General features: G+C 37.2%; 1 protein-coding gene across 6 annotated transcripts; it reads left to right on the top strand.

Moving 5' to 3' along the window:
* Positions 1–499: 499 nt before the first annotated feature.
* LOC110372674 (hepatocyte nuclear factor 6) lies at positions 500–18471 on the top strand. Of its 6 annotated transcripts, none has more exons than XM_064041851.1 (7): positions 500–571; positions 7801–8605; positions 15109–15289; positions 16751–16774; positions 17228–17239; positions 17316–17422; positions 18114–18253. In XM_064041851.1, the coding sequence occupies exons 1-6, from the start codon at positions 539–541 to the stop codon at positions 17419–17421; spliced, it is 1161 nt and encodes a 386-aa protein (XP_063897921.1). In that variant the 5' UTR covers positions 500–538; the 3' UTR covers position 17422; positions 18114–18253. The 6 variants fall into 6 exon arrangements, with proteins under 6 accessions (XP_063897921.1, XP_063897920.1, XP_063897919.1 ...); XM_064041850.1 differs by having other exon boundaries at positions 17225–17239; XM_064041849.1 differs by lacking the exon at positions 15109–15289 and having other exon boundaries at positions 18114–18471.
* The last annotated feature ends 969 nt before the right edge of the window (positions 18472–19440 follow it).

The following is a 19440-nucleotide window of genomic DNA, read 5'->3' as shown; positions in this document are numbered from 1 at the left end:
AGTACATCTGTGTTCTAAAATTATTGATCAGCATCCACAAACCCTTAGCTATACGGCTTTGCCCCGGTCTCCCCTACTTACAGTATTGAAAAAAAAAAATGGTGTACCTAGATGTTCTTCTTTCAATGAGAGAACGCTTGACGGCTTCAATTATGGAGTGGAGCTAACTGCAGTTAATTAGGTCCTACCTTGTTAATAAGGACGTAATTTAACCCATTACAATGTACTGCGATTTTTGAAGGGAAATAAATATTCTAGAGCACCAAAAAGAGCCCCTGAATATCAATGCCATGACCTCGTGCCTTGAGCAAGCCAATGGAAACTTAAATAATTAATTTGAGTTTTATAAAACCCACACATCTTCAAATAAATCCAGGAATTACAAAAAAGCATTTTTCACGCCAGGCTAGTTATTAGCAAAATTACGTAAAAAAGCTTTTATCATAATTTAAACCAACGTCATCTATGTTCCCTCCGTTGAACTAACAAGAGCATTTGACGTCACAACTTACAACGCACTTGTTACATTGAAAGTGCAATGCTGCTCAATTCCTGTGATTATTATTACGAGGTAAGTGAAAATTGATTAATTTATTACTTTTTTAATGCTTACAACTTAATACTTACTTAAGTACCTAAATGTTTTTATTAACAATCCGTTGTTTAAAAGTGCATGGTGCTAATGTGCGGAATGCATCGTGTTTTCTTCGTTGGTCCATCCACATGTCTGATGATGGAATATTTAACTTGGGCATGTTTGATCGGTGTAATCTCTGAAATGGCCAGACTGATTTTGATGGGACTTTCATAGCCAAATGTAACTAGAAGAGGTGATGCGGGAATTAGTCGCATTTGGCTGCAGGTGACAACGTTAGAACTACTAGTCAACCTGCCTAAAACAATATTTTAATATTTGTTTTACCCCAATCTATTTTAACAGAAGATCATTCAGAATCCCAGCAGTGAAAAAACTTATGCCCAAATTCGTCTTTCCTACGCTCAATTCATACCTATTGTGGGAGTCAGAGACTGGTACCAACAAAAACTACATACGGGGTAGCACCCTATCTAACCAGTGACGGATTAGGCAAGCTCGGGGCCCGTAGCAGACTTTAGCATGTTCCCCCTTTTGTCCATACTTGTACAAGTAGATTATATCTTTTCTAGGCCATCTACGTTAGTTTTCTGATAAAAAATCAGGAGTCAAACCTCAATAATGTGAATTGTGTGAATGAAGTATGCCTAAGTACCTACAACGACAACAAAAACTGTTTAGGTACTAACAATAGTACTTACAAGTTTTAAAGTAAACTGTTGTTTTAATAAAATTGCCTTTTATGGTGTGGTTTAATTTTCGCTTAGTCAGAAAGAGAGACGATTCAGATTGATCAGCGCAATAAAACATCATTGCAGTTGCTCTGAGCCTCTCTAAGCTTAGGCTTGGGTGCAGTGCAGGGCCCCGTTCGCGCGGGGCCCGTAGCAATTGTGCTGTTCCTAAGTACCCATTTAGTTAAGGTTCAGTATTTTTTTTAACATTTCTTGTTGTAACAGAAGGAGGTAAATATGTAGCTATCGCGGTTCATGAGATTTTTTATTTTTACTCATTGATAAATTTATGTCTTTACGTTTCGTTTGTTGGTGTGCCAATAAATAAAAAAAATTGAGATACTTAGATACCTACCTAGGTATAGATTTTGTTAAATATGGTACAGACGGACACTGAAGTCCTAGTAATTCGTTCCCGTGCCCTTTGACCCTTTGGGTACGAAACCCTAATAACAATGTAGTTAAAATAGTGATGTAGCTATAGAAAGTACCAATTTTATGAGATAGGTTTACCTATTTATTCTTAAGAACGAAATACATAAGTAGGTACTTGGTAATTATCTAGGTAATATCAGAATTTAAAATAGGTACCTACCTAGATAAAAAACTTAAATAACACGAGCAAAATCACAGAAAAACCACAACCTTGTGTGTTACCTATAAATCGGGAAAACTGCTTTTCCGCCGTAGGTCTTTCTATCTACCTAAGTACCTACCTACGAATGTATTTTTTTTCAACAAGCATTAATGTTGACGTCATTCATTCGTAAATAGGTAACCTACCTGCCTACATACAAAATACCTACTTACTACTTACAAAACATAAAAGTAGGCAGAATACCTATTCTACATAAGCATAACCAGCTAAGAAGCCCGTTTTAACTTATCCAAGCAAAGCAAAAACGTAAATAAAGTTACGCTAAACAGTACGAACTCCCATTAAATAATCCAATAAATCGAAAATTCACACAATCATCGGCAAAAGGGATCGCAAAAATCAATAGTCGATGGTTTCAACCAAGCTTGCTGCCTACAAACCTACTGACGTGACGTAACATCTTTTACACAGTTTATGTTACTACGAAAATATACTCTAATACAAACAAAATAAAGTTGAAGCTCGCTTGAACGTGCTAAGGAGTTATGATGTTCTAGTATTATGTGCGAAAGAACAGATAATCGACGCCTAGCCTTGTGCGATATCGATTTTGACAACGGCTACTTTCACTGAAACGCAACGAGAACAGACTCGCTATCTCCCTCGCTCTTGGCGCAAAAAACAATGACGCAGAAAGAGAAAGGTATAGTGAATCATGTCGACGCAACTTGGGGTCGCCGCAGCGGCGTTGCCATGACAACAGGTCACCGGGAGTGTATGATTTCCAATATAATTGTTCGATATTTTTAGGTCAAAATGTCTGAGTTTTTAATAAAAGTATTTATGAACGACAATAAACTGGAAATAAGCATGGATAATGGTAATGTCACTATGGTTGTGGATAAAAACGATTTTCTCATTGATTCGGTAAGAATTTTATTGGAATTTGACGCTGACAAAATGGCGGATGGTTGTAGATAAAATATTTTGCTTTAGGTATTGATTTTTTGACAAACATCGATAATATTGTAGATGTATGATTAGTTTTACAATGAGTAGAAGTTACGTAATTTTCTGTCGTTAGATGCGCTGGTTATTTTTAGGTTAGTTAACTAGGTACCTATACTTAGATATATATTTATACGGATCAATAGTTTCTTATTGGATTTGAAATAGAAATGAAATGAAGTGGTCATCTTGGTATCTTGATTTTTGTGTAGAAATTATATGATTATGATTGTATATGAATAATATTATGGATAAATAATATACCTAAGTCCCGTAGATCTATACCTACCTATACATTGTAATTCGATTTATCATAGACATACCTACCACACACTTATGTATTTTGTTTAAATACCTACTAGATACCTACTGTATCCCGTGGACTCACCTGAGTTTTGATGGTAGGTTATTGTTTCACACCTGGATAAAAACTTGTAGGTGCGTACCTAGGTCTTTTGTCTATGTACCTACGGATGATATTTTATCTAAGTAAATAGGTTTAGCCAAATCATAGGTACCTACAAAGAATCGTATTACGATATCAGTAAGGAGTAGCGCCTATGCAATAGGTATTTACGCGGACATCAGACGTTCATCTCAGTTTGTAGTGCAGCAGTTTTTCATAACAAACAGACTTTCACACTCTGATAACGATTAGAAGGATACCTACTCAGTAGAAACACCATTTGATTGGTAAGGCGTTTATTTATAAATTGCCGTGTGAAACTTTACACCTGATCAACCGTTGGCTTTTCTAGGAAATCTTAAAGGTATTAATAAGATCCTCATTTCTACTATTGCCTAGGTAAAGTGGATATATTTTTTTATTCTTAACTAAGTAGTGGTTTCTTACAGTATTAATTATAAGTACCTACTTTCTTTTTCTTTTATAAGTAGTTGAAAGAAAAGGGGGTGTGTGTAAAATGGCAGCAGCGTGACATATAACTTTTTGTTACTAACACATGGACATTTTGATATTTTATTGCATACTAGCTTCCGCCAGTGGTTTTATTGCCGTGGGAACTCTTTGCGCACCTGGATAAAAAGTATCGTTAAGCATTTGTCGATAAATGGGCTATCTATCACAAAGATTTTCTTCCATCGGTGCAGTAGTTTATTAGGTAGGTACCTATGTCCTTTATATCTTGACTAGCTTTCGCCCGCGGCTTTGCCCACGTAGAGTTCGGTTATATCGCGTTTCCAAGAGAATTCTTCAAAAGTCCGGGATAAAAACTATCCTATGTTCTTTCTCAAGGTCAACTCTATCTCTGTACCAAATTTTATTAAAATGGTTTAGACGTGAAAGCGTAACTGACAGACAGGCAGACAGACAGAGTTACTTTCGCATTTATAATATGTAGGTATTAGTAGGGATATGCAGAGCAGTTACCACGGGCCATGGACAAAACCTCTGGCTATAAAGAACGAGTCTATTTTATATCAACGTAATAGACACGCGAACATACTGCAAGGAAGGGTTGCTATAAAACAATGTGACACAACAGTAGGAAGTGGTGGAGCGCCCTAACCCTTCGCTTCCGACCACGAAGCCCTATTAGTATGTTTTTAATATCCTCACTATTAAATAGGGCTGTTTTTGATGCATGTGGCGTTTTTAAAAAGAGCTCGTTCGGATAGAACGATCATAAAGTTAAGCAACGCGTTGTGCGTTCGGTCCGGGGATGGGTGACAGTCTTGTCGTGATGAGTTCTTACATGTTTCAGAGAGCACGATAAAGTGTAGGTAAGTCGCAGCGATCATTTAAGTCTTTTACAGTCAGCAGCCAGTAAGTCTGACAACTGGTCTTACCAAAGGGTAGGTATTGGGTTGCCCGGGTAATGGGTTGAGGGGGTCAGATAGGCAGTCGCTACTTGTAAAACACTGATAAAAGCTGCTGAAATGGGCAAAATATTCGCGCGTGTTCTATTTCTCCGCGACTGCTTTTACTTTCTTTTGATCGAATTTGTTAACAAATCTACTTAATAGAGATTTCTTCTTATGTTCTAAAAAAAAACTAAACAAACATACTACATACAAGTCTTGTTATGACATACTTACCTCACTCAAAAACAGCCCTTCACAATCCTACCCCTTGTCCCAATCTTAAGCGGAACCCTAAGAAAAAGTAAAAAGGTCAATGCACCCGGAACAGTGAGGCACGCGCGCGCCACAGGTGTTCGTTCGATAATATCGATTTTCCCGCGACAATCGATAAGTGACGTCAATCCAATATGGCGGCTGCGCGCGCAGCTGTCGCTCGATAAAAAACACGTATGCTAATGAAAGTAGGGTCGATAAAATAGGGGTTTAACAATATCATTTTTGGGACACGCGAATGTACTTTTTTTTGTAATTTATTATTTAGGTTGACGAATTTGAATAGGGTGGTCTCTGAGTTTTAGAAAGATTTGAATATTGTTTGTTTCTGGGATTATGGGCTTAAAAAGTGTAACGTACAATAGCGGAAAAAGTTCTAACTGAACTTTTGTCCTTTCGGAATTATTAGCAAATCATGAAAGTTTGGTCCGGTTACAAATGTGTTAGGAATCCATAAGTATATCAAGGAAGGCTTAAACTCGCTACAACTTTTATTCAGGCTTGGTAGTTCCTGCGGGACGCGAGCGAAATTGCTGGCTAAATCTAGAATAACGATAAAACATATTTTTAATTCATCTTACAACAAGAAACATTCATTTATAAAAGGATCATCACCAAGCGTATACAACAAAACTATTATTAGGAACATGCATAGTTTAACCATATCCCAGTTAAGAGAGACCTTAGGTAGGTACGTTCAGTAGTAGATTCAAACTAAAAAAGTACCTAGTCAAAAAATCTTTTTCGAGATGTTCTCATAACACCCAGCCCACTCCGTAGGCAAAAGCTAGTTTCTCATCTCAAAAAGATACCAACTACAGACTACGACATAATGTAGTTAATATTAAACAATACGATATAGTTCGGTTAACGTTTACGTGTGTACGTAATGACGTAACGCAGTTAGCAGGACGTGGTATAGGGGCTGCCGGTGACGTGGTAGGGATGGGGTTGTCGATATCGATAAATGTGCTTAATGATGTCTTAGTGCTGTGGGTTATTTTATGTTTTATTATTATTTTTGTATTACAAGAATATATGTATAAGGGAGTTATAAAATACACAGGGAGTGATGCCAAAACAAGACTTTTTTAATGAGGATGTAACAGAATGCCGCAAATACAATAGAAAGGATGGATAAGCTGATTGGTGGTGGTATATGTAAATGAAGAGGGTTAAAATATAAAGTACCTATTACTTTATATTCATAAGTAGTTAAGTTTAAGTAGTTTAGTAGTTTGTAACATGTCATGTGATGTTCATCTAGCACGATGGAGTTAATAACAACATCAAATTAACTTATTTAAAAGAGAACAAAATAAATATGTTTAGCAAAAAACGACTTAGGAGTAAACACATATTTAAATATGCATTTCAAACTCCTAAAGATTTCATATCTACAGTTTGAATATCAAACCAACTTCACAATCTTAAGGGCTCTATCGATATCGATAACCCAACATCCCATCACTCAAAGCCCTTTGTCACGAGCCAGGTGTCGCGCGGGGTCATTTGAGCCACCTGCCCATGTGTGAGTAACTGTATACAGACACGGTTTGTAACACACACTAACACACAAAAGGGTTTGTTTGTGTGTTTTTGCTCGCGTCTGCAACATTCGGCTAAATACACTGTGTTTCAATTTTTTTTAGCACTGAGCTGGTTTTTTTGTTAGGTAGCTTAATATAAAATAATGTGAGAAAACATGGGTGGTATGGTTATGGATCAGTTTGATGATATATTGTATTTTTTTCTGATAAGAAATTAGAAGATAGGTACGATAAATGAGTACTTTCGTATTGTCTAATTTCATTTTTCGTAATACCTACAATGTCCATATCTGTTGATTAGAAAACGTTCAGAATCTTTGTAATATTTGTCAGTTTTAGGGATTATGTTTAGCTCACAGAGTTGGACCAGTTTGTGAATGTGCCATTACCTAAAAATATAACAAGTAGGTATGTCTTCACTGTCACCTTCTTCATTCAAAAATCATGAAAGGAAACAAGTTTTATTTCTAGTTACTTTTAAATAAATAAAAAATACAATTAAACGTATCCAGAAAAACGAGAATCCTAATAAATATATTCCTGACATAACATGTTTTCTTTGATATGCAAATATTCTGGTTCAACAATCAAGAGTTTTGACGTCAAAACATGGAATCACGCTTTTCATTGTAAACTCGAATAAAACATAATACGATGCTTTTGAAGTCACAATCATTCAACAATAAGTGGTCTACAATCATTGTCAAAGTAGAGACATTTTCTTCCATTGTATAGTTGTTCCAACAAACGCAGAAACTACAGTATTTGCTCCATAACATATAACAGCAATAATATTTCAAGCTTTGTAGCGTTAATTATTTCCCTCTTGGAAGTTTCACCATGAGGTAAGCTTGGCTAGCAAGTAGCCAAGTGACAGCAATGCTCGAACGAGGGCAGTGCCGCCACCACACCACCACCAAACTCACGCTCAGACCTTCCACAGCATCATCCATAGACGCTCCCGAAATAACCCCCCCAAAACAAACAAAACCCAACCAGCAATGGTCACAAAACAATCCGTACAGCTAGAAACACGGGACGTACGACGCCCCAGGGTAGGTTAAGGGTGCATTGTATACAGCTAACGTCAGATAGCCTGACAAAGTAAGCAAACCCACACGAAATCCAACTTAAACACCTTCTAATAAGGTTGATATTGCTCATTTCCCCATCAAAGATAGGTTGTTTGAAACGAGGGTGAAGAAACAGGGGTGTTTGCAGGATGCGGGGCGGGGGGAAGGTAGGGTGCGTCGCGCAGGCGTGCTTCAGTCGCCCGCGCGACCCCGCTGCCGCCGGCCGCGCGCCATGGACGAGGGAAGAGCGCGCGATCGCGCTCCACTCACGGTGATTGTCGCCCCGAGCAACGCCTCGCCGCCCAGACTGTCGCCAGCAGACCTGCTGCCTGACGGCGACGCGGCGTTCCACCCCCTGTCCGCAGTCAATGGACGGCTGACACCGCCGGGGCTCGAGCCCGCCTCGTACGCGACGCTCACCCCTCTGCTCCCACTGCCGCCGATCAGCACCGTTTCGGACAAGTTCGCGTACCACGCTGGGGGCACGTTCACAGTAATACAGCAGCAGCAGTCGTACGCGTCCTTATCACCAACTCCTTACAATGAGCCGTTGTCGCCTCAGTCGGCATACAGCCGGCGGAGTGCGTCGCCCAACTCATTCGAGAGGCGATCCCCCACGCCGCCATTGCCGAGTCCTGGCTTGGACTTGAACGCGGCGTTGCTCGCGAGAGAGGAGCAACAACAGCAGCAGCAGCAGCAATCACAGAGCGACACAGAAGAAATAAACACAAAAGAATTAGCTCAGAGGATAAGTGGGGAACTGAAGAGGTATTCGATACCTCAAGCGATATTTGCTCAGAGGGTGCTATGTAGGTCCCAGGGCACGCTAAGTGACCTGCTAAGGAATCCAAAGCCCTGGTCGAAGCTCAAGTCGGGGAGGGAGACGTTCCGAAGGATGTGGAAGTGGCTTCAAGAGCCGGAGTTCCAGAGGATGTCGGCCTTGAGGCTAGCAGGTATGTGATGCATGATGTTCTGTTGTTCGTAGATTTTATACTAGATGATGTGCTTTTGTTTTTTTTTTGTAATTTTCTCCAGGTAAGTTTACAGGTGTTGATTCTCCAATAAGAATAATACGAACTGTAAAAGAATCTCGTTGGTACAAATATGAAATTTTGAATTGACGCAGGTTCTTTTTCAGACATGGACCTGACCACGTGGTCCATGTTTTTTTGTATGATGCGTAAAACGAAAATGCGACGCTACTACTATGTAGTCAAAGCCTTTTTTGGAAGGGTTTCAAAATCATATATTTTTAGGTACTGGACCTATAATCTGGGATTAAATTTCCCTCCTGAAATAACCCTTTTGCCTTTATAAACAAACCTAAATTATGTCATAAATTCGCAGCTGAATAAAACCGCGCTTCAGTCAGCCTACATTAGCATAATGTAGCCTGACCTGGATTGCCACGTGGACGCAAAATGCATAAAACCATTCCAAATATACATTTATAATTTGTTTGGTATACAAACTGTAATATGTAGCATTTTTTTCAGAAATCTACCAAGTTTTCTTTAAGCTTCTGATGGTCCTGAAACTGCCTAAAAGCTTAAGTTAATTTAATGTTTGAAAATCTTAATAAAACAAGATACTATTTTATGTTAAGAAAATCATCCTGCAAGCTTTAAATATGATACACTTTCCCTGTCTATCTATCACGCTTTCCTGGCCAAAACTACTGGACCGATCTGTAAAAATCTTTCAGTATTTGATAGGTTACTTTTTATCCGGGTGCGTAGAGTAGTTACTTTGAAACGCGGGAAGCTAATAGTAAATAAAACTACATAAAAACGTTATTCCTAAAATAAATCCCATTCTAAGATATTTGCACATAGCAAGGCTTTCAAGTATGAAGATATGGCAATTAAAGATACCATAGAGAAACAATAAGCATTGTTGATGCGTATAGACGTCTAGACGATGAGAGTAACAATAGACAATAATACCACAGATACAAAACAAGTCTACAAAATTATGAACTGTAAAGTTTATTTAGTACCCAATATTGGTTCTCCATCTCTCACGTATGAGTGTTCGATTCCAGGTCAGGCAAGTACCAATGCAACTTATCTAAGTCTGTATGTACTTTCTAAGTATATCTTGGACACCAATGACCGTGTTTCGGAGGGCACTTTAAACTGCAGGCCTCGGCTGTTATTTGAACATCTATGGTAGTTGTTACAGGTAGTCAGAAGCAAGTAAGTCTGACACCAGTTTTATTGGGTATTAGGTTGCCCGGGTAACTGGATCAGATAGGCAGTCTCTCCTTGTATAACACTAGTAACTGCATCCGATTAGACTGGAAGCCGACCCCAACATAGTTGGGAAAAGGCTAGCCAGATGATTAAAGTGGTTTACATACTACAAAATAAACATTGCTAACATAACAGAATTGTATGAAGGAAATCTTAAACTAGCTCTAAATCAAGGGTGAAGACCTTTTTGAGTATTCATAGACCACGCTAGGGGTGAAAGTGGCCCATAGCTTTTATATATTGCCAAACTATTATTATTTTTCTTGTGAAAACTGTCTGAAAGTAATTTATGATTCTTTTGAAATTGATTTCTGATTGGATTTTTGTAATTCAATGCCATTTGTTGCTATTGGTCGGATTCTGTCGGAAATATGTTTCATAATCATTCAAGTTTTTCCTATGTTGAAGCTAATAGTTAAAATATGTTTTGTCTTCAATAGAACCAGCGTAGATAGGCTCTAAACAGTTGACACTGAAATCTATATACTAATATGATTGTTTGTTTGCTTGAACGCGGTAATCTTAGGAAGCATTGGTCTGATTTGAAAAATTCTTTCAGTGTTAGATAGCCCATCTATCGAGGAAAGCTATAGGTTACTTTCCATCTCAGTACGAGCAGTATTTTCCACAGGAAGCGGGTGAAACCGCGGGAAAACTGCAAGTTTTATATAAATGCTCTATTTTCATGTATTCATTTTATCAACATAACCCAAAAGTGTTCCAATAATGCATACATTTTTTTTACTCTAAAGAAAAACCCAATATTCCTCTTAAAAGCTTAACCTACGTAATTTACTATAAAGCCAATGATGCGCCACTACGTTATCGATAAACGCTTGCAGTTTACAAACAGCGGGCGCGTCAGCTGCCTCTATCGATTCGTACAATCGATGCGTTGGGTCACCGCGCGGTCGATGCGGTACGTCACTAGTTGTGGTGACCACGCGATTGGGAAACGCGGGAATGAATGGGAAATGTGTTGCGTTTTGTTTGTGAAAGATGAATGGTAAAATAGTGTACTTGTGTCGGTTGGGTTGCAGATAAAATGCTCTTGAATTAGTAGTGCATTATTTTAAATATTTTTAACCGGGTAAAAAAGGTTATCAATTTGGTCTGTATGTTTATTGGTGCCCGATTATCTCACGTTTGGTCCAACATAGTTTACTGCGATCTTCCGCATAATATTTCTGACTTAGGACATGGATTGAGGTATGGCTAAAGGTTTTTTTTGAAAAAAAAAATTATCAAAAAATAGTTAACCTTAATGGATTTTGCTTTTTTTTTGGAAATAAATAATGATAATAACTAGGGTCATTAATAAAAATCAAGATAAATGAGACCTCCAGCTGCGTGCATCGATTTTAATGCTAATGTATGCACGGTCGATGCGTGACGTAACTATGGGGTGCGTTACCCTCGCGTTGTAAGGGATTATGGGTTCTTGGTTTGTGCGTAACTAATGTATGCTTCTGCGTGCATACATCGTAATGTAAAAGCGTACAAATAATGCTGACTTGTCATCAAGGTTTCATTAGTGAACGAGCTAACCCAGTAGAATTTAATAATTATAAAAATAAAACATTTTTTTAATATACTTTAGATGAATATACAAAATGATGTTAGCCGAGTCGATCCAGTCATTTTACATTTGACTCCATTGCTCAATGAGTTTTGTATTTTAGAAAAAAGAAACTAAACTATCGTGAGAAGAAGAATTAAGATTTTTAAACTTTCACGTCCTATTCACATTTATTTACCTACCTAAAATCGGGACTACAGCGCGATATATTCCTGTAAAGGTACGCTACCTTTTCCTTTAACCGACCAAGAATGTCCTACAAACTCCGGCACTCATAGTCACCCTACACAATTTGACAGTTCATGTCGTCGGCACGCGACCTCCCCTGTTCGATAACCATTGCGTTTTGCTTACGTATCGCGAAAGTTGATCGGTGCAGTAGGCGGGCAATGTATACGGTAGTATTTGTCACTATGATGGATTGGGTAGGTTTTTAGAGCAATGGGAAGGTAGTTATTTGGTTAGGTTGTTTTTTCTTTCTTGTGAAAATTATGGTTATAAATATTGGTTGGTTTTAATTTTAGTTTTCGTAATTATCTGTTGCTTATATAATGCGGCTATTATCTGCATCACTAATGCTTTTTATTGTTTCTCCACTTTTAATATCATTGTTTTTCTGTTCAGCAGTTTTTAACTCTTAAACTTAATTAGGCATTGCCTCTCAAATATGAGTATGTCCTTTCTATGTTCATTTTGTACATCAATTATTGAGTAAGATTAAAGAAGAAATCTAGCTGAAATCAGGATTTTAAAATTATGATATCGCCAACCCGCCTTGAGCAAGCGTGGTGGTTGACGCTTATTCCTTCTCTGAATGAGAAGTGGCCTGATGACTCTACATTTAATTAGTTTTACTAGTCAATGAGTTAATCCCTACCTTCTATCATCAGTTGCGTTCTGCCTATAAATTCATATACTTTGTCATAACTAAGCTCAACTCTATCAAAACAACCAAAAATCATCAAATGTCCAACTATTATCATGGACAACATCATCAAACTTTTACTATCTTTCCTAACATCTAATATGATTACGTTTAATATCATGAATGACGTCATTCCGTGAACGCGTAGTTTCCTTATCTTCCTTTACTCGGAATATGATTGAATGGGACTCTTCCTCATCTTGGGTATTGACATATTTGTCATGTTATGTATTGACAAATTCGTCATATGTAGTCACATTATTTCCGTATGTATGTATGTTTTGTGGGTTTGCTGATGTAATTTTTTTCCTCATTGTATTTTTTATGTGGGTAAAGAACCAACCTCTCGAGTATGAGGGTGTGGGTTCCATTCCAGATCAGGCAAGTAACAATGCAACTTTTCTAAGTTTGTATGTACTTTCTAAGTATAACTTGGACACCAATGGCTGATAAAAAGGTGAAGGAAAATATGTTGAGGAAACCTGGACTATATAGTCTGAAATCACCAACCCGCATTGTGCAAGCGTGGTGCTCAATCCTTCTCCGCGTGAGAGGAGCCTGTGCCCAGCAGTAGGCCGATAAAAAGGCTGTAACAGTATTTTTTATAATACTAGTTTTTGTCGCACTCGGATAAAAAGTGACAGACTTTAGCTTGTTTGCAATACATGGGCCTTTCAACACTGAATGGCATTTCAAATCGGTCCAGTAGTTTCTATAAGCGCGTTCAAGCGATAAAAAAACTCTTCTGCTTTAAAATCTATATCTAAGGACTGGTCCGATTTGAATAATTGTTAAATACTTCCAACAACGCTACCTACACTTTTTTGTGTTGTTTTGGTAAAGTGGGTTCAAAGAAAATTAGGGGATCCCTTATCTACATACCTAATTAAATTCTACAAATTGTTGTTATCGCGTGGGTATAGCAACCATGTGGATGGAAACATCTAACTTCTATCAACTTCGATTTAAGTTTTTTCTACTAAGCCTTTTTCAGCCATTCCAAATTAAGGCCAATAAACCCCATTAACAGGCAGACACCATCATTTATCCTGAAGAACTACAAAAACCCTCAAAACGGTACCGCAAGCGAAGCGACCCCCCTCCCTCTGTGACGTCAGACACCCCGTTTATCGATTCACCCCTCCCCCCGCGGTCGCCTGCCGTCGGCTTGTGTTGTACGTACCTATATGGGGTTTCTTCAGTATACCTTTGCTCTAACGTTTTGAGATTTTTATGGCGTATATTTGGAGTTTCAGGTATTGTAACACATGGCTTGGAGTTATTCTTAAATAGCTTCTGACTGTGGTTTCAGCCACATCCCGTGAGAACTTTACCATAAAAATGACAAAAAGTAGCCTGTAGTCTTCCTCGATATATGGCCTAACCTAACATTGGAACAATTGTTCTAATGTACCCGTAGTTTCTGAGATAAGCGCCTTCGAGCAAACAAATTCTTCAGCTTTATAGGTTATATTAGTCTTATCTGGCTAGGCTTTTCCCAACTATGTTGGGGTCGGCTTCCAGTCTAACCAGGTAAGTTCAGTACCAGTGTTTTACCAAGAGCGACTGCCTATCTGACCTCCTCAATACAAAATATTTTTCTTTAACAATATTTTGTTCTCACTTTTCCTCGTCGGTTTTCTAAGAAAAACGGTTTGGCATAAATAATTTGGATTTCTTCGTTGACCTTTGATGGGTTCAATCGAAAATTATGTTAAATGTCAATTCTCTAAATATAGTCAAAGCAATTTGTAATCTGATAGACCGGGGATTTATAATGGTTACTTTTGATTTGGTTTGGACCTGATTTACAATATAATCTGTGTTTTGGAAGTCAAGAAATTGGTGGGTCCCGGCTGTCATTTGAACATCTTTGGTTGTCGTTTCGGGTAGTCCAAAGCCAGAGAGACTGACAACCAGTCTTAACGAGATCAGGCAATAATAGGACTAATTTTCACCCGATGAAGACTGGAAGACGACCCCAGCATAGTTTGAAAAAGGCTAGGCAGATTTTGATAAAAGGGAGGATTACAGACACTTCAGACATCCTTAAAAAATGATATTCTTAGTTCTATTTCCGTACTAAATTACACCTAAATACTTTCAGCATTATCATAGGGAAAAAGCATTAATCATTTAATCTGATAGTGTACTGCGAATTTAGAATTTGTCGCATCGCGGAAGCTAAAAAATATCAGCCATGATCATTTAGCAATTGAAACGTCACTTGTTGAAAATTATCTTTGAACATAAGTACTTATATCCTGTGCTTATCTGGAGGTAGTGAAGTACCATGCGTGTTAAGCTAACTTCCGCCAGCGGTTTCACCCACGTCCCGGGGAACTCTTTCTTACACATGGACAAAAAATTGCCTATATGTTATTATATCAGAATAACATACACGTTACTTTTTGTCCTTGTCCTGTCCTACGACCTACATATGAGTTAAATTACTTTTTCTCTCGGTGGAGGTAGTCCAAATTGGGTCTTGCAAAGTTGTCCCAAAATAGCGATGTCAATAATAACTCCTTTATTCAAAAACCGTTCGATGAAGATTCATATGTATTTGACAAACTATATCAAAATGTAGTATCTTATTAATTTCCTTCAAGTGGATGTCGGAAATTGATGACAATCTTCGTAGTGGCCTCACAAACAACTACAGCAAACAAAATTTAAATACTCTTAATTTTACAGATACCCCAAACCAGCATCAAACGATTAAAGGCGACAATGTAAACAACATGCCTCAACAGCCTTACTGCCAGCCTCGGGAGTACCAGGGTGCTCCGCCCGCGCCCCAGGGCTCCACAATGTACCCTGGGCCTCCGCCCCCCTGGGACGCGCCATACGAACCAGCTGGGGACGTTTCTTGCTTGTGAGTCCTGCCCTCAACTTGAATTGGATCCCCAAATCCTTCAAATCCCCTTTTCTGTTCATACCCTGCGGTTTCTGCTTTCATTTGTCATTTTTCTTCTATTTACTCTTTCATGAGTTCATTTTCTTCTCCCTCGATGTCTTCATTTTTTATTTCTTCATCAGCTGCTGAATCACCTTTATGTGTTTTTGCGTCATTAACATTAACATGTGTTTTGATTTCTACCGTTCCAATATCCTCTCCATCCTCTCAACCCTGGCTGCGTAGCAGTGGACTTGGTTTCTCATAGGTATAACAAACATGTAAATAGCTTGTCGCAAAGGTAAAGGAAACACATTATTATAATAGAAATACTAATCATAATTTTGATTCGCAGACTTTGTGACAAGTCGACTTAGATTGAGAATATTGTCTGAATGGATATTTTTGTTCTGTCGATCAAATGTGTAAAATGTATAGAGATTTGCTCATAGATGTTATTTTTTTTCTGAATAGGCAGTATCCTTTCCGCAGCTTTGGTTGTTTTTAGCTTTTGTGGCATTGATACTGCCTAGTGACTGTTTATTTAGATAATGTTTTTTGAAACATTACTTTTAGTTGTAGGTAAGTGTTATTTTGTTAGCTTGACGAGGCCAAGATGAATGTTAGACTGCTACCGCGCCCCCATCCCTCCCTTTTTGTTTCTCCCTGCGCCCGGGCTGTTATAGTTTTTCATTATATGATTTTATAGGTGCCTGCGAGATTACAGACCCTTTGTTAATGTTGTTTACATTGTCGCCAGGTATGCGTTTTTATATAATACGTTTGGTGTTTAGATTTCTGTCGATATGTTGGGATTCTGTTATGTCAACTAGATTTTTCGGAATTATGAAATAAAATAAGACCAATATTCAAAAATATTGGGAAAATACAATTCCAACATGTCAATATTACCATAAATAGATGGAAATAAATGTACAAATTAAATCTAGATGTTTTTTTTATTAGTGTAGAAATAAAATTACAATACCTATACAAAAATGTAATATTATAGATAACTTCTATAAGAAATGTATCCTAATTTTATTTCTACACTTCTAAAACCTAATCCAAAAAGGTCCCATGTTGGGCGCCAAAATAGAAAACTAAGAAATTTAATGTTAGCTCCATTACTCTAGATATAACGATCATTTTAAATAAATCTTATTACAATTTATATGCTTTTACATATACTTATGTCATATAAGATAAAAGAACAATCAATGAATCTGTAGATGAAAAAGTTTATAAAGACAAAATTAATTTAGAAAATGACAAAAGTATAGTAAAAGCTATAAAATGTAGTTTATGTTTAGAGCATGTTTGTTGTGTATAGATGAAGAGCTTGATAGATAACGGTCAAGCGCGAATAGATAAAGTTAGGGACATCATAATTTAAGTATGATTAACATTATTAATGGATTTATTATTTTTCTGTTACAGCGGCCCAGATCCCTCAGAGAGGCAGTGAGTATTTTATTATTAAATATTTAGATGTTAACACAGCATGTTTCAATGTAACTATACATGTTGTATCTTACAAAAGCGGGTTGATTATATTTTCTGTATCAAACCTATAATCATCAGTGAATTTGCAAATATATCCGTAAAAATGAAGGCAATAAACATATAGCTTTCCCTATTTTAATTCAAAACCAATTAAAAATCATAACACAAAAGCTAATAGTCAAACAAAATTTAACATTTAACACCAAAGTTAAGTCACTAATAACAAGCATTTAGTCTCTAAACATTACTTTTGGTAATCTAAAAACCTTCTCTATAATTCAAATTTCAAAATCTTTTAACTATTTATGACCTCAAACTCTGAATCGGCAAAACTTAAGTAGGACACAGCAAAATTACCATCTTTATCAATTCTAAAAGCAAAATTTCTTTGTTTTCACTCAACTTGAGGAGAGACCCGCATATGTACGTACTATTTCTAGAACTTTCCTCAAAGCTTGGCGTTCAAACCAGGTGATGTAAAGGTCCGCTTTGGTTACAGGCTGCAAACGCAAGGAGGATTTGGGTTCGGATACAATGCCTTCCCCGAAGAAACCGCGTTTGGTTTTCACAGACCTCCAGCGGCGTACTCTACAGGCTATTTTTAAGGTAAAGATTATAAAAATATCTGGACACATTTTACACACAGTTGAAAGCTATTGTCTGGTAACACTATTGCGCCAATGAGGTCTTCACAATTATAACATCCTATGTACCTATAACCGGGTACTTAATTGACGGGCTCAAAAGTATAATCATTCATGTTAATTTGGTATATCCATCTGTATCTATATCCGTCACTATCATTTATCGTTTTGATGAAAAAAAAAAAAACATAGAAATTGCAAAGTGTTCCAAGTGGAAAAAACAAGAAACCTTGCAAGATCTTCAAGACATAAAAAGGACATGAAAATAAAATTACATAAAAAAGACATGAAAATAAATTGACCTTTAAAAGTTTTGAGGTTATACGGTTCAACGAAGTTGTTACAGAGATTAGTTTTTTACATAAACAGAACTTTCCCACTTATTTCGTTAAAAAATAACTTCAAGCTAAAAATGTTAACAGCAGCACAAATTGTTATTATCATCAAAAAGTTTTAAAGCTGAACAACACCGTTTAACCTCAAGAACTAAGAGTATGGTAACACTCCAAAACTGACCATTTTTAACTGAAAGACATTTTTAAGCTACAGACAAACTTACCAAAATAATCAAAGTAGAATCATTAATTTCACTTCTACCTTTATAAGCACCTATAAAAATCAAAATCTCTAACCCAAAACATTCTGCATTCCAGGAAACGAAACGACCATCAAAAGAAATGCAAGTTACCATAGCACGACAACTAGGACTAGAGCCCACAACAGTTGGCAACTTCTTCATGAACGCCAGAAGAAGGTCCATGGATAAGTGGAAAGACGATGACGCACCATCAACAGACCTGGACCAGCAGTGCGAGAGTCATGACCTAGACAGGGTTCCAAGTCTAGATTCAGCGGAATCTGAAGAAGATCATGATGACCACGACGATCATTTGTTGTGACGCCGTATTCCTCAGCAGCAACTTCTAGTGCTATGAGATTCGCTTGTTTTGGGCCCCGAATTGACAGTGTCTGTTGTGGTTTCGGGTAAGCAGGTTTCTTAGGTTCTTTCTGTATTTTATTTTCCAATTTTATTGGGTTTAATTACTTCATTATCGATGATAATTTGAGCATCTTTTTCATTTTTAAATTCTTCATTTGATTGAAAAAGTTTGTCATTTTTGTTGGGTTTTAAATCTTCTTCAGTATTACTGATCATTTTAGTATCTTTTTCATTTGTAATGTTTTTGAATTCTTCATTTGGTTTCGGCTATGTATCAATACCTGTATGTGTGATATTATTATTACCTGTTACATAGTCTGTTACAGGTAATTTTGCTGCAATAATATTAATGTCATCTGAAATAATATCACTCATGCCATAGCCTAGTAATTTTCTTCTGTTCCATTAAGTGATGGGTAATTTTTTTCTTTTTTGTATAAACGATCATTCATTTTCAAAATTGTCGGGGCCCTAAACGGAGTTCAAAAAAGTGTACAGTTAAAACTTACGTGAATAGTGCGAAGCCGGAGCCGTTTTAGATAATATTTAGTTATTAGCTGCTGGTCGACGCCTCTATATCGATAGTCGATACATTTGTCGATACTAACAATCGACTCTTCTGATTGATTAGGTAAGGTAGAAAGTTCAAAGTTGATTGATAAAGATATGGGCAGGACGAGCTTTGGATGGGTCAAAAATGATCCAGTTTTAATTTTAGGATTTTTGTATGATAATGACTGAAGTGAAACAGGAACATGTTAAGGGTTGCCCATATCTTTTCATCGACAAATCTATCGATACCTACATAGTGTTGCGCCCCAGATTGATCTCTATATCAAACGTTTCTAGTCAAACGTGAACTAAACTAGTAATTTTTAGTTTTTATTTTAGAACGACAATATATATTTTTTAGTGTAAACAATCACTTTGGATTTGGGCGTCTGATTGATTCAAGTTTATCAATCATTTTGAATCAATCACTGTTGTACACAGCTCTATAGTAGTGCAATAAAACACATTTTCTCCTTTGAATGTAATAA

This window comes from Helicoverpa armigera, chromosome 26 (assembly GCF_030705265.1).
Source record: "Helicoverpa armigera isolate CAAS_96S chromosome 26, ASM3070526v1, whole genome shotgun sequence".
In the NCBI taxonomy this organism is placed as follows: Eukaryota; Metazoa; Arthropoda; class Insecta; order Lepidoptera; family Noctuidae; genus Helicoverpa; species Helicoverpa armigera.
The sequence above is the reverse complement of the archived record's forward strand: the minus strand, read 5'-3'. Positions and strand labels throughout refer to the sequence as shown.